This window comes from Drosophila sechellia, chromosome X, assembly GCF_004382195.2.
Source record: "Drosophila sechellia strain sech25 chromosome X, ASM438219v1, whole genome shotgun sequence".
Lineage (NCBI taxonomy): Eukaryota > Metazoa > Arthropoda > Insecta > Diptera > Drosophilidae > Drosophila > Drosophila sechellia.
This window is the reverse complement of record NC_045954.1, coordinates 22357922-22374230: the sequence shown is the minus strand read 5'-3', so window position 1 is coordinate 22374230 and position 16309 is coordinate 22357922. Positions and strand designations below refer to the sequence as shown.

The following is a 16309-nucleotide window of genomic DNA, read 5'->3' as shown; positions in this document are numbered from 1 at the left end:
GTATTCTAGATTGGTTGAAAATAATGTAACAGGCAGAAGGAAACGTTTCCGACTATATATATATGTATATATTCTTGATCAGGATCAATAGCATAGTCGATCTAGCCATGTCCGTCTGTCCGTATGAACGTCGAGATCTCAGGAACTTTAAAATCTAGAAGGTTGGGATTCAGCATATAGGTTCTACCACGCCCACTCTAACGCTCTTAAGCCGCCTAATCTGTCACACCCACACTGTGAAACAATTTTTAAATTTTTTCTAATTTTTCCCGCATATCTATCGATATTCCAGAAAAATTATTAAATTTCGTATTCGCATTCAAACTAGCTTAGTAACAGGTATCTGATAGTCGGGGAACTCAACTATAGAATTCTCTCTTGTTTCGTAGTGCAGATTGGATAAATGTAGTATCTTGAGTCACTTTTTTAATTGTTGATAATGGAAGGAACTAGTGTTGTGTCGTTCGTGAACGAACGAACTAAATTGAACTATTCACCAAACTGAACGAACGAACTAGGTCTGCCTTTATAGTTCAATATAGTTCGATAGTTCAATTTAGTTCACTTAGTTCAATATAGTTCACTTAGTTCACGTCGTTCATTTTGATCTCTTACCCTGATCGTTCGTTCGTTGTTCACTTAGTTCGATAGGTCGGTCTGAGTTCACTTAGTTCGATAGGTCGGTCTGAGTTCACTTAGTTCGATAGGTCGGTCTGAGTTCACTTAGTTCGATAGGTTGGTCTTAGTTCATTTAGTTCGAAAGTTCGCTTATCGAATAAGCTGATTAATTTTCGAATACATTTAAAACTACGGCTTACAAGTTTGTGCGTATCTATGGCTTCAAAACGAAAGCATAGCAAAGTTTGGAATTTCTTTGATTCAGTGGATGAGAAGAGTGCTAAATGCAAATACTGCAAAACTGTGCTTAGTGTGGCTGGTGGATCGCAAGGAAACTTATCGCGTCACCTTAAAAATAACCACCCAGCAGCTTTGGAGGAAACAAAGCGCCAAACCAATGAAAGCCGACAGGAAGCAAATGTAAACATAATATTTTGATTTATTCATTTAAGTAGGCTTACTAAATTCTTGATTTCTTTTAACATAGACTCCTCAGATAATTGGACCCCAACAGCAAGTAATAACTTCGTTCATTCAACGACCACCGGCTGCCGGGAAAGCTGAGAAAATTGATAGGCAACTAGTTCGTATGATTGCAAAAGGTCATCATGCATTGCGAATTGTAGAAGAGCCTGATTTCAAGCAGCTCATAGATGATGTGTCTAATTGCCCCGGATACAAGATGCCCACTCGAAAAACGCTGTCCAACGTGCTTCTTCCAAAGCTTCGGGACGAAATTGTTGGTAGCGTCAAAGAAAAAATGGAGCTGGCATCTGCAGTTTGTTTGACAACGGATTGTTGGACCTCTCTTGCAAATGAAAGTTATATTGCTGTTACAGCTCATTTTATTGAGAGTGAGGCAACTGTTATGAGCTCACATATGATTGCTCGCATGCAATTGAATAAATAATATTAATTTTCAATGACAGCATTGTATGAAATAAATTCATAACATTTTTTTTTTTTTGAAGCACCTTTAAGCAAGTTTAAAAAATGAACGATTGAACTAAATGAACGACCTAGTTCATTGATTTTAAACGAACGAACGAACTTATTCCTCAAATTGAACTAGGATTACCCAACACTAGAAGGAACTGATTGCTTTTTAGCGGTCGACTTTTGTTGTTGTTTTGGGGTATACAATTAAAAAAAGAAAACGAACTAAATTTAATAAAAACTGGAATTTGTTAAAAAACTCATCAAGAAAACTCACTAAGATGTAAAACACATTGCTAGCTTTAACGCCCGTTTTCTACCACTGTTTGTGGCAGGAAATGCGACACTGCAGTGTGGGCCAAAATGGCAGTTCGCAAAGGGCTTCCTGCTAACGCTCCGCCATTTCTTTTCACTTTCAATCAGCTTTCAGTGTCCAAATTAAAATGTATTAGAATGCCCGACTGCGTTTTTGCGACTTTGTTGGAAAATGCATCACTGACGACGACGAGTGTATATGTGGGCCATAAATCTCGACGCCTCAGCTCATTTGAAGCAGTAAATGTTCGGAAAGCGACAGCAATTAAAAACGGCAAACACCGAAGGAGCATAAAAACTGCACTGCAGCTTCCTTCTAAGACCACTTAACAGTTCCTTAAGCGTCCTCAGGACTTACCCCCCTTCCATCGTTCATCGAGCAACTCTGTTGCCCAAATGACAGTCGTAAAATTTCGAAGATTTACGCTGCTTGGTCTAGAAAATGACATAATATCTTGTGAGGACAACGGGTTTGAAAGTGCAACAGGGCAAACGAAAATGCTATCCGATAATCATAACAGTACACACGCCTTCTTCAAAACATCGTGCAAATCAATGGATTACTATCCCATAGTTATTTAGAATTTACGCGAGGTAGTAAAGATTTTCGTTGAGTATAACTCTTAAGGTTTTAGTATACATGGTGCCACAATGAACTTAATATCTTCGATGAGTGCCAAGAACTGATTAAAATACATTTACAAAATGGTATTCAAGTGAGTGTGGAAAAGTGCAGCCAAACTTAATCAGTATCAGTTTTACTACTTATTTCCCATGGCATATTAATCAGCTTATCCGTGCTCCGGGCTGTTACTCGTCCGTCTGAAAAATAAAAGAAAATTACATTTGCTTAGCCGGTTTTAAGTTCCTGCATTTGCAGCACATCGCAGGGAGTCGGGGCTCAGAGGGAGTGACGAGAAGGAAACCAGGACCTCCACTTAACCGCAGAAAAAGCGATTAAAATTCAGCACAACAATTTACTCCGTTTATGGGGCAACATAACTTCGGGACTCAATAAAAAAGTTCGTCGTTATAAAACAAAATGATTCTATCAAATTGAGATTTGTGCCAATCAAGCGGAAATCAATCTGTGCCCCTCACCGACTTAGTTGGCCGTCATCATCGCTCAGAAAATCATAAATAATTTCGTCCACCTTGTTGAAGGCAACAATAAAATATTCATTGCTTGTTTATTGAATGTAATTTAACAATACTTAACCCGCTCAAGGGCGGTCGGCCAATCACAGTAACACGGAGGAAGCGGGGAAAGCAGTCCCAGTCCAGTGCGGCCGTCAAAGGGATCTATTACGTGGTATTTAATCAGATTTTTTACGACCAACCAACATTAAAAATGTAAATGGACACGAAAGGATTGGCCTGGTCGCTGCCAGTGCCGTTTTGCCAAAAGGAAAAACGCCTGGAAAGGACCCAGACCCCAGCAAATGACCGCCACTAAACTTTTCTGCTACGTTTAATGTTTGCTGTACCGTTCTGGGCTCTGCTGTTCGGTGCTGTTTCGTCCTGTTTTCCGTTTCCTGCGCCCTTGAGCGTCTTTATTTTGGCAGTTGGCTGACTTTGGCTTTTATGGCCATATGCCAACGCAGCGCCATAAAGAAAAATATGGTTTTACGATCGGCGGGAGGTTAAGTGAAAATGTCCATCGATAAACCCAATCAGTCAGCAAATTTACCACTGGTCTGTGTTCAATTACTGGCCCAACATTTTACCGCGCATAGAGGTCTTGAGATAGAGACAAAAAATATACATAGATTGTGCTGGCAGGTGAGCTGTGCGTATAATTAATTTCCAGTAGATGGCAAAAACTTTTATTAGCTTGTTCTTTATTTGAAGGCTGTCAGACTGGAGCAGTATGAAATTTACCTTGCCCTCCTGCGTTTCCGGAAATCCGCCAGCCATCTACTCGCCGTCATATTACATAGAATAATTAATTGATTTTGCGAAACAGTCGAGCGTATTTGGCTGGCAAAAATTTTGCAATTACTCTAATTGTATTTGCTCAGCAGAAATATTTGATGGACCAACTGTAATTGAAATTTTAATTACGTTTTTAGTTTTGCTTTTATTGGCTTATTTTTACCTTACGATTGTCAAGGAATGTTTTTACCATCAACAATTCGTCCTCACATTTTAAAGACATACTTGAGCAACCGACGGGTAAGCTACATATAATCAATAACAATAAATACAAAGGTCTACACCATTTGAAACTACTTTGATTAAGTCCAAACAATTAGCATTTTCTTAGTATGCGATGGATTAAATTTTAAGAGAAATAAAATGTTCTCTTCTGGAATGTACATTTTGCCTCTCGCAAATCTGCCGCAGATTTCAGATCTCCTCGCAAATCCCCGATTGACTTGGCCAACGATGGAAGTGGGTCACTTGGCGTTTTCCATTTTCATTTCTGGCTTGCATACAGGTAAAACATTAACAAAGCCATACATAAGGATAATCTGGCTCTTGCTTTTAAAGCCATTGTTTGTCTCCATTGTGTGTTTGTGGCTCTGTTTGTGTGGTTACGAGTGTGCGGGTGGTGGGGGAAGTGAAATCCATAAATATTACTGTAACAGTAACCATTACGTTTGCCATGTCCGTGTAGCCTTGTTTTCACTTTGATTGTTACGTGTTGCCTTCACCGTTCGAGCTTTCTGCCTCGCCCGCCCACTTTTTCGCCATCAGCCCCCCTCCCCCCTCGCAGCATGCAGGCAAATTGGATTTTCATGCATACTTGGTCACACGCGCCCCAAAAGGCAGCCCAGAAACGGATGGCGATATTGAGATTGGAGTTGGCGATGAATATGGAGACATAAGCCCGAGCCACACCCATGGACAGGATCTTGCTCCTGGTGCCCACTGTGGACTTCGAGAAAAAAATAGCCGGAACGGGAATAATGTTTAAAAATATAATTATTTATATAGTTATTTCATAACTATATTACTTGAACGGTTCGCGCAGTGTGGACATGCCCTTGAACTAACTATTATGGGGAAGTGTGACCATGGTTCAATTATTCGACTCAACGTGCGGAGTAGCCAATATAATTTTCAATATTCAAAATCGTCGCACAAAAAAAGCTTAGCGCTCAACTCTATCGCCGACTCCTATACAGCGTTTCAGAATTTCTCGCCTCCTGATAAACGTATTTATCTGCCTTATTCTGCGCCACCTTGTTGACTGTCCTTAGTCGCATTGTCCTTTTGCGTTTTGTCTTGTGTTTTATGTCCTCGCTCTGTGCTCGTTTGTGCGTTCGATTCGTTGTTGTTGCTGTCTCTGCTGGCATAAATTTATTATAAAATAATTTGCATAATTCGTTATTACTCAGCATAAACAACGTGAAATTAAGCCGATTTCTTTTTATGCTTTCGCAGAGCCTCTTTCTCACCGTCGCCTCCAAGCACACCCTCCCACTTGACTCCACTCTGAATCCATTCCCGCATCCCATCCGTATCCACAACCCCATGCCCTCTGTCTCGTCCTATTGCTGCTTCGTGTCTATTTTGTCAATGTCATTTGTTTTGTCAAAAGCTCAGCTCGACATTCGCCCGAATCATTTGGTAGCTGTCCTGCCCCAGGAGCTTCCCAGGACACCTTTTGGGTCGCAGCTGCTCGAGCTGCTAAATCCCGGGTCTTTGTCTCGGCACTGAAATGTGAAGGAAGCATTGAAATACATATTGGAGCTTAACTCCCGAGCCTACGATGGCTTAATATTTATGATTATTGTAAATCTATTTGCATGATTTCGAAAAAGCTAGCTGCCGATACAGTGAGATTGTAAGGGGTTTTGTAGAACTTAGGGGTGAGCATGAGTCCTTCGATAGGCAACACCTTATTGGGGACCAGGAAATGGATTCGATTTTGAAATTAGATAAATAGTATCTATTGTAATCAAAAGAATTGCTTCCTATTCACAGAGTTAAAGCTAAGATAATGCCTTGTGATGTTGATACTTCCTGCACATATATAGATATTTAGTGTCAACTGTGGAAATTCTGGGCTTGTTCCTTTGCCAGCAGCTGGCATACACCAAGAACTAGACCCAATCGGCTCCATTTTACATAGACACCCACTCAAAAACAAATAAACACATCCAGAATCGGTAAAACATATGCAGGCGCCAATAGGTGGAATACATTTTGTAGCATTTGAATGCTAACTGAGTTTACTTTTCAATTTGATTTGGTTGTCTAAGCAAATAACGTGAGCCAGCTCGCAAGTATAAACAAATGGATATACTTACAGTAGAGGGAGAGTGAAGGAGGAGCTAGAGGGCGGATAGATGATGCTTTAGATTTTGATGGCCTGTCTGAGAAGTAGAGCGTCCTGCGTTCGTCCAATCTCCATACAAATGCACTACTTATTATGCCAGTAAGTAAATATTATTCACGTTAACTTCTACAAATAGTTCCTACACACAGATAGTCGCAGTAGATAGATACTAGAGCCTCCGCCACTGGAAGAAAAGTAGACGTATAAATCGACATTGCATTGTTTGGCCTGCCTTCCCCAGACGTTTCGTGCCAGTTTAATGTTAGCTACAAAGAATGGTATGTTTTATATCGTTTCTGTATCAAGATTGGATTACCAGTATTTCTTTATTAATATATTTAAATATTGTTTTTTATATATCTGTTTCTAAATTAATAGTTAAAAGTCGGTGAAGCTTATGAATATGTGATTTCTATCTACTTATTTATAGTATTGAGGAATATTTTTATTCTTTAATTTTTATGCCTTTATTCGACCTAAAATGACCCAACTATTTTCCCAGTGCATTTTCCAGGATCATGAGATTTTGCTCTTGTTGATGCCGGGCAGAATCTTGTTGTCCTTCCCTGTCCCTGCACATACATGCACACCCTTACACATACACATACTCCCTTATTTATTGCCCTCGCTGCTTACCTTTTGTTGGATGAAGAACAGGAAAAGGCAATGGCAGCAAAGGGAATACCATTTCAAGCTCTTTTCACTCTGCTTTAATGCAACCTTTTTTGAAGGAATTCTTGAACACAACATACTTCACTAAACTAAATTTTTAGCCTTAACAGTTCGATGCGTCTATAATTTTGGGTTGGAGCCTCAAATGAGCCATCAGCGTATTTTGAATTGAAATTAAAGGTTACATAGCCTAACATTTAAGTTCCAAACGCTTTGCTTTCGTTATTGGTCAAGTTGACTTTGGGCGGCCTTTTCGTGGAATTTATAAGGCAAATATGCTAAAAATTGTCAAACAAAAGTTCAAAATTCGTTTTGTACATAAAACGGCTCCGACAAAAAGCAAATATTGTTCTGCGGCGGTCGTATTTTCCTTTTTCTGCTTTTTGTGGGTAGTGGGGTCGCCGCCACGAGGTCAAGAAATAACGTTAAAGCGGTTAATAAAATTGCGCTCATTAAAGAATAGCCAACTTTTGCCCAGCGGCTAAAACGTGATAAAGGTTAGAGGAGTAAACTGAAACCAAAATCGGTGGCCAACGCCCCACCATCAAGAGTTTTTACCCGCCGGCGGGAAAAAAGAAAAAAATCCGAGCAAAGGAGAAAATGGAGAGTACGCTGGAAAAATAAGAAAAATCAAAAGAAAGTGCACACCGCAGCCGGGACACAAAGAAAATCAGAAATCAAGAGCTCAGAAGTGGATACAATGTGGTTGAGTATATGAGGGCACATATGTATGTAGGACTTTCTGGCAATGGGTGCACTTGGAAACACCCTCAAATTTTGGCTATTAATATTAACTTCATTTGATATTATTTGAATTATAGAAGACAGCTGCTTCTTATACCATTTTTTTTAATACAAATGGATAAAATAAAATGATTTGCTTCAGCCAAATCGATCTAGTCATCTTATTTTGCCCGCCCGTATGAGTTTCCAGATTTTGGGAACTAAAAAAATAGATCTTGGGAAATTCGTATCAATACAAGAAACTTTGAAAACCTGCTGCTAACAATTTTTTTATATTATCTATTTAAAAAGATGTGTTTTAAGTAATTAAAAGTTAAATAACAGCACCCTTTGAGAGAGACTTTTGAGTCAACTTTTTTGCAGTGCCAATGGTGGGCGCCATGAAATGCGGCTGAGCAGAAGTGAATGTCCTTGCCGGGACTTGAATGCTGCGCATGCTGCCATGAATACGAATTGCATTTTCCGAGGGTCAGGAGGTGCGCGATAGGCTTGCGAGTTACACTAGCAGAAAGTCAAGTTGAAAGACGAAACCCAGCCCGTTTTGGGGGTCAACTGTTGGTCAGCTGAACACCACTTTCCCACCATGACCACCACAGCATCCTACGGCACCACTCGACGGTGGGCCAAAAACAAAATTTTTTAACCGGCGGCCACATGCACATGCGAAAGCCGAAGGGGAAAGCCAGAGAGCTACATTCGGAAAACAGGGCAGGGAAAGTGTAGGCAAACATGTGAAAGAAAGCTAAAGAAAATGTTAATGGCCCTCTGTTGCTAGCCATCTCGCTCTGCTATTTATACACGTTACTCGTAGACTAAATGGGTATACTAGATCCTTTAAAAAGTATGTAACAGGAAGAATATTCTTACTTATTCTTGGCCATGTCCGTCCGTTTGAAAAATGTTTGGATATTTTTTAATATTATTAGTCTTCTAAATTTCTATCGATTTTCCAAAAATCTTTATGTGACGCCCATACTTATACAATTTTGCTAAATTTTTCTTCGTTCGTTGCTGGTCTTGTCAATTTCTATCCAAAAAACGCCCAAAACGGGCACTTATTAACAGTTTTTACATTTTTTTTTATTCCCCAAAATCTATAGATATCCACAAGCTGAGTAAGGTGTATCTGACCGTCGGGGAACTTCACTATAGAATTTTCTCTTGTTTCCATCTCCGTTTCTCTTTGGTACACAGAGCGAAAAGCGGTGCGTATTTTCGGCTTCAAGTCTTAGATAAATGCACTAGAGGCTCTAATTAAGCCAATCCCAGTTATGTATTCCCCGGATGTCCAAGTAGTGATGCTAGTTAAAATCCAATTTCCAAGGTCTGTGTTGTTCAGTCAATAAGTAAATGTGCAATATTCAGCACACACTCAACAGACACACATTTTCTTCGTATAATTCTGTATTTGCTCCTGCTTTTGCTGCAGGCAAAGTTTTAATAAAGACAAGGACAAAAGCGTTGAACAATTCAGACGCAAAACAGAAACAAAGCAAAGCAAACATTTCATGCTCAAAATAAAAACGAAAGCAACCGAGACCGAGCACACAGCCGCAGATACAGATGCTCAGATACATATGAGACGGATTCTGGAGTGCAAAGTGTAAGCCAAAGCTAAAAAGTCAAGTCAAAACCAGGCAAGGACTATGAAAGTAACCAAACGGCTGTCTAATGGGAGCAGTCAAGCGTTTTCGCTTGCGAGGGTGCGAGGCCGTCTTCGTGGTCTAATTTACCATGCTCCATCGCTTATGAACATACGTACATCCCTAAATATGTATATGTATGTTCTTGCGTACATATAGGCTCGAAATCACTGCTGAGCCCAGAGCTCAAAGAACAGGGGCGTCGTTTGCAGAAGGGGCTTTCGAGTGCGAGGCCCAGACGTTGCCGGAAACGGTTCAAGCGGCAATCCATTGTATTATTCAATTACCTCGTGATTGAACTGACCCCTCAGGTGATTGCCCCGCCCACGACTCTGCCGACGCACCACAAACGTACCCCAAATCGCCTGCTCAGAGCAAATTATGGGTAATTTAATAATAAAATTAACAAACAATCAACAGCAAAGAAAGCATTGCCCAGCAAATTAGGTCCCAAAGGGGTAGGTAGACCGGTTCATAGATAAGAACGAGAGAGAATGCCTATAGTCGAGTTCCTCGACTATCAGATACCCGTTACTCAGCTAGTGTGAATGCGATCTCAAAATTTCGTAATTTTTCTGGAATACCAATAGATATTGGAGAATAAAATGAGAAAAAATTTAAAAAATTGTTCCAAAGTGGGCGTGGCAAAAAGTTTTTTTGCAACTCGATAAAAATTTACAAACCTAATAAAATTATGAAAAATTTCGAAAATGGTTCAAAAGTTTGGGCATGGCAGTTTTGTGCGGTTTGTAGGCGTTAGAGTGGGCGTGGCAACATGGGTCAACAAACTTGTACTGCGTCAATGTATCTAGAATCGGTATGCTGAATCTCAACCTTCTAGCTTTAGGATTTCCTGAGATCTCGACGTTCATACAGACAGATGGACAGGGTCAGCTGTAATCGGCTATTGATCCTGATCAAGAATATATATACTTTATATAGTCGGAAACGCGTCCTTCTGCCTGTTACATACTCTTCAACGAATCTAGTATACCCGTGTTCACACCGTTTGGTGTTCTAGAAAAATCACATGTAGCAGAGTGGGTGTGGTTTTAATTAAAACAGTATGTGGAATTGAAAATATTAGATGGGAATTACACACTTTGGAGAAATCAATAAAATGTACGTAAAGTGTAAAAATGAGCAAAGGTCAAGCAGTCAAGTCCCGAAGGGAATGGGGCGTGTTTAGTGTTTAGCTTGAGACAACTGTACAACTCCATTTGCAATTATCTCATACAAGTGTTAGTCATTAATCGAAACTGAGTGGAGCATAATGACTCCGAGGACAGCTCAGTATTCATTGGCCTGTCTAATCCCCAATGCCGCAGAAACGCTTACCATTAGTTTTCCTTGGCTTCATTTTTACGGCATCTGGCTGATGATCTTAAGGAGCCTCTTAAGTTTTTTAAATCGCTTTCGTGTTGCGGTCAGGCGAACAATGTGCGGTTGCCAGGACTCTGATCCTGTGGTGTCGAATCCGCTGCAACATTTATGAGCAGGTCAATTGGAATTGCCGCCCATGGTGGCAGCTGTGACAGGGAGCCCCGCAAGTGACCGGCCTACCTCTGTAGGGCGTAATGCATCAACTCATTTATAAATCATACCCACATACCACCCGCCCACACAGCGCAAAGGGTCAATTTATGGCAAGGACCAAGTTTGGGGCTAAAGTGAGGTGGGAAGGGCTAGGGAACAGTCGAGGTCACGCGCGAATGAATTTTCTGCTGGCGTATGAAATTTTTTACGCAAACTCACACTCCCATGCCCACACATGCCCATTTGTGTGAGAAAGCTTAGTGGCTCTTGTATGCAGAGAAAAAAATGTACGACGTCAACTGAGATATAGGCAATTGTAAAACTTAGTAATTGACCAGAAACTTTTTAATGCAAACTAAAGATCAATGCCCAATCACTTGCTAACACTTAAGATATGAGATGCCTATTGCTACATTTATTTATGAATAATTGTTAATTTATGAAGATTTATTCTGATACAATAATCGCAAGTAAAATCCATGAGCAATTTAAAATTCTTAAAATATGTATACATTCCAAAGCTACAGAATGCTTTCAAATTAAACTGCAGCCAATAAAAACTTTTAAAGAAAATCTTAAAAATCCATAGGCTCGAAGCCGTTTTCTTACAGTGCATCCATGTTTCTTTTTTCCTGTGTGTGGGCCGCCAACGTCAGCACTGACCAGCAGCAACTTATTTAGGTGGGGAAGTACACAAACGCACAGCTAGTCATTAAAAGTCAAAGTCAAGACAGGAGTAAAAGGACGAATCCAATGGAAATATGATGGTCTACGCAGGATGAACACGGCCAAAAGCCCTGCCTAATTGTTATGGCCCAAATGTCTTTTTCTTCGTCGGACGTATTCCAAACGCGTTCGCTGCCAAGAAAAGGAACTAGGGATGACGTCAGAGAAGAAGAAAGTATGGCGGAGAAAAGGTTTTGAATAGAATGAGTAAAATTAACACGGAAATTAGGCGAAAAATTAGCGGCAGCAAAAAGACGGCACAGAACCTACGAAAGCGAAGACAGGAGAAAACGAGAAGATAACCCCGAAAAGAGTCCAGACGGTTCACGTCGAATGTGAAAACTGTCTCTCATGAATTTTGCAATATTAATTTTGAAATTTTTTTGACTAGAGTTCACTTCATCCCCAAATGTAAGCAACAGTAATTTATGCATAATTAGACGGAATAACTTAATTGTATTGTATATTAGTACATTTCTACGAAGATCAATTTATTAACTCTAGTTCCAAGAACATAATTATTATTATTTTTTTTTCTAATTTTATTAAGGAAAACGGGGTAGCTGAGAACTCCTTTGCGACCTTGGTCTCTATTAATTCAGTCCTTGCAGGCGCTAACAAGGTTAGCTATAACAATAACAATGATTTAACAATTAAATAACAATGATATAAACAACATAACAATTATGTGGTCATCATCTTCACTTCTGGCTCTTGTCAGGGAGGGCCGTAGCATAAGGTCCCTCGGCTATCTCCTGTGGAGCCTTCTGGGCGGGCGACCTCTGGTTAGTGCCTTGGCTAGGCTATTTCTATGACTCTATAAGCTGTCGTGCTACCGGCTAGAGTGCCTGGATACGACGGATTTGGCTGTTGCAGCTAAGTCCCATATTTGACAGCCGTACCTCCATGTTGATTTGCTTGTAAATTGTCACCTTGTTGGAGAAAGACAATTTGCTTCTGGAATTTATAAGCCAAAACTGATTTGACGCCGCTGCATGTAAACGCATTCTCAGCGTGTTTCAAGAAGGTAAGTCTCCGATGCAGAATTACTCCTAGATATTTGGCTGAGTTTGGCTGGTGGACAGGTGTACCATCAGTGTGCACAGCCGGTGGTGTTCTCCGTTTAAGCCTGTAGTACAAATCCGCTGATTTGTCACCATTGATTCCAATGTTCCAGCGCCTTGCCCATTCAAATGTTGTTGCAAATTCCTGGATGCCATCAGCAGCATCGTGTTCGCAGCGGGACATTTAGGTGACACACACGTCAACTGCAAGTGAGGCCAACATTGCCGTCCAGGGTAGGCTAGAGTCTGGCCGCGGCATGACGTAACTGTACAAACAGTAAAGCAGAGGACCAACTACACTGCCGCAATCTGCTCATATGAGAGAGCCTATTGGAATAGGACCGCAAGCCTTCTCTTTTCGAGGTACGACCTCAGGAGGACGAAGTGAGGCGCAGGCAGCGTATGCTTTAATTTTAGCAGGAGACCGGAGTGCCACACCCTATCAAAGGTCTCTCGTACATCCAGGAAGAGTGCGTTGCAGTACTCCTTGTTTTCAAATGCCGATAGAATTTGCTCGACCACTCGATGAGGTTGTTCTACCGTACAGCGTCCAGCACGAAAACCAAACTGGAGCTCGGGTAGGATACCCTTGGCTTCCATAACCCTGACCATCCGGGTGGCAATTAGTTTCTCAAACACCTTCGTGATAGAAGGGAGGAGATTGATTGGCCGGTAGGACCCATGGTTCTGTTCAGGCTTGCCAGGTTGAGATGAAGCCGAGCTTCCAGTATGGAGGGAAGTATTATAGATACCCATGGAATCATTCCATGTCAGTGTGCCTACCGATTAGCCGCTCAATTTTGGGTTAACCTTTAGCTATTGCATCAAGGGTGATTAAAAGCGGTAGATGGTAGGAGCTGAGCTCAGCAGCCGACCGTATCTCAGCATGTACATCCCATAATCGATATAGTCTGGGGAGTCTTTACAGTTATACGAGAATCTTGTAGGATCATATCAGAGCTTGGGACCAGATTCGCTAGTGCACGCCCTCTTCGGTTGCATCTCCCCGCTCCCTATAGCCAGGATGCATTCCAGTAGCTCGCGACGAGGATTTTGAAACATTGTTGCTCCAGAACGCCTTTGGATTCGTCCGAATTCCATATGGATCTCGGAGGCCAGTATATCGCACCAAAATGGACAGGTCCATGACACGCCATCTCGGTGGCTGCAAACGCGAGTTGCACTTTGTCAGTGGCTATTGGTGCAAGAGGAAAGTGGACTAGGCTGAAATTGACCAAGATCGCTGCACCGCCTTTGTCGTTACCTCGCTCGGGTCGTTGACAGAGTGGCCTCAAATCCATATATTTTGTCTCCTTGTAATGAGTCTCGCTGAGCAGCAGGATATCGATTTCTTAGCACCGCACAAAGCATTCCACTTACTAATCATTTTCCACCTTCGAATACCTGAAAAGTATGAAAATTAAATACCCTATAAGATGGTCGAGAGTATAATTCTTCTGCCAGCATTCCCCCATTCCATTTAAGCGTTTGCCAACCAGTAAGCAATATTTAAACGGGTAAATCCCAAAAATCCGAGGGCAAATAAACGACAAATGCGCTGGGTGCGGCTGCCAGAGGTAAAAAGTAGAGGACCACAAGTGTCTTCGGGTAGCGAAAGGAATGAAAGTTGCCTAAAGCCGCCTTCCCCCAGTCATTTTCCGCACATTCTCGCTTGTTGCTCAACTCACTGGATTCCAGGAAAAGCTGTGCGAGGTGAAAAAAAAAACGACAGCGAATCTCGCTTGGCAACTAATTCAAGAGCGGCTCATTAATATGCGGTAGGCGTGGCAGAAGAGCTGTGACAAAGTAAAAGGTGGGTGGAATGTGTGTGAAAATACAAGAAGAAAAGTGTGAAAAATTAAAAACAAATTTTCCCAGCGTCCGGCCACAAACGATAGGCTAATAAGAGACCTTTGGCCGAAAGAACGCCACTCATTCTGGCTGGAAAAAATCGGCGAAATGCCCAAACGTGAAATGCTAAGCTAATTTTTCGAGTTTGCCGGATGAGGAGTAGCCCGTTAATGTGCTACTGACAAAGAACGCTTAATGCTTCATGAAAAAAAATCGATAGAAGTAGTCAAAAAAAGGTTAAAAAAAACACTAACCATATTTAAAAAACTCTAACGAGATGGTGAGCAATCTTGACTATACGAGAAGCATGTATGTATGTACACATGTACCTCAATGCAGCTACTAAGGTTTTAATTATTTATTTGTCACAGTGATAATCAAAGAGTTCATACCAGGCACAACGAATCGGGCAAAAGATACTACAATACTTTGAAATCCGATAAATGTTCCAAAGGTGTGAGTTAAATGCGGATTTAATGGCATAGAATGGCGCATAAAGGCATTGCAAATGGAGAGTATGTGAAATGTAATTTATTTTAAAATTGGTATCTTATATTTGATAGTCGAGGCTTTCGGATGCAGCGTTCCTTGTCGTATTGAATTAGCTTGATTAAACTCAAAAATACCTTCGAACAAAGAGCCAATAAGACGGCATTGCTGCACAATTGCTTTGTAATAACGTCATCAAATTACTTTAATTATTATGACATCCTCATGCGAATAGCTACAATAATATTGCCACTTGAAAGTGCACTCCGCTCATTGAATTGGGTTGCGGAGCGGCAGACTGTTTATTCCTTTGACGTCATTTGCCTATTGGAAAATGAAGGTTTTATTCCTCGTTTCGGGCTTTTGGAGTCTCTTGAATAATTTAAATTCGATTTGAAAGCTAATTAGAGGAGTGTGCCAATCGTGAGGCGAGGTTGATTAGTAATGCAAAACTTCAAGTTTCGATAATACGCTCTGAACATTATACATGCATATACATACATGAACATAAGCGAGTGTCTGTGTGGCTTGCGCCTTGAAAGTTTTCCACACTTTCGACAGCGCGCTATAGAGCTTCCCTCTCTTTTTCCCTTTCTCTCTAACCGCTTGACCCTTGCCGTCTCTCTCTACCGTTTACACAGGCCGTTTATACAGATTTTTGCCGCTTGTCAGCGTTTCTAAGCGACTAGGGACTAATGTGACCTCTGCAAACTAATCAGAAAATGTGTTTGCCATTGTTGTTGTCCCTCGGCTTGTTCTTGTCATTTCGCATAACGACTACACTCACGAAGATCCACACATACACTGCGAGAAAACAGGGGTCTGCGCTCAAATAATTGTATGAAGGGAAGCCAACTTTTTTTGGGGTCTTATCTGGCGATATTGCATTCAGAATATGAAATACACAAATATACAAGCCAAGCCAAGTGCTTGGTGTCAGCTCAATGGAATACGAGGCATAAATGATTGAAAGACAAGGCTTTCTTGGCAGTGTGTGATTATATAAGCACAAATTTGAGGTACGACCAGGATTTTCTCTCAGTGAACCCATTGACAAGTTATGTGTGCATATGTAATTTAGTTTTGTTATTGTTGCCCTTCGTTTCGCATCTCGTTTTCCTTTTCAGTTCGGTTCTTCATTCTTTTTCAGTTCAATTCTATTTGCCAGCTGAATCCCCACACCCACCACCCACCACCACCCACCAACCCCCAACCACCACCCACCACCACCCACCACTCTCTTCAACCATCACTGATGCCCAGTTTTGCGTCCCGTTCCCCACCGCACAGTCTGGCAAAATATTGACTGACATTGACTGTACACCCAGAGGATGCTACGACCCCGGAAGAGCCCGAAAAAATGTCGTGGACATGGAGCTTATAGCCCCAAGATGCTTGCAGACACGATTTTTCTATTACGCCCTGTT

General features: G+C 41.3%; 2 protein-coding genes and 1 long non-coding RNA gene across 3 annotated transcripts in view; 2 read left to right on the top strand and 1 right to left on the bottom strand.

Annotated features, from left to right (window-relative positions):
- Nucleotides 1-16309, top strand: part of LOC6621439 (chaoptin) — a 239917-nt gene that overhangs the window by 34685 nt on the left and 188923 nt on the right. The window lies entirely within an intron of this gene.
- LOC116802181 (zinc finger BED domain-containing protein 1-like) lies at nucleotides 462-1697 on the top strand. Its single transcript, XM_032725670.1, has 2 exons — nucleotides 462-1038; nucleotides 1106-1697. Exons 1-2 carry the CDS (start codon nucleotides 835-837, stop codon nucleotides 1526-1528), a joined length of 627 nt encoding a protein of 208 aa, XP_032581561.1. The 5' UTR covers nucleotides 462-834; the 3' UTR covers nucleotides 1529-1697.
- LOC116802183 lies at nucleotides 11997-16006 on the bottom strand. Its single transcript, XR_004362552.1, has 2 exons — nucleotides 13807-16006; nucleotides 11997-13737 (listed from the first exon to the last, which is right to left on the bottom strand). It is a non-coding gene; the product is annotated as an uncharacterized LOC116802183 (long non-coding RNA).

Bases quoted from the DNA above. Each gene is read 5' to 3' on its own strand.
- LOC116802181 (XM_032725670.1), top strand. From the start codon at position 835: ATGGCTTCAAAACGAAAGCATAGCAAAGTTTGGAATTTCTTTGATTCA. The intron at 1,039-1,105 runs GTAAACATAATA...CTTTTAACATAG, and splicing joins AAAGCCGACAGGAAGCAAAT to ACTCCTCAGATAATTGGACC.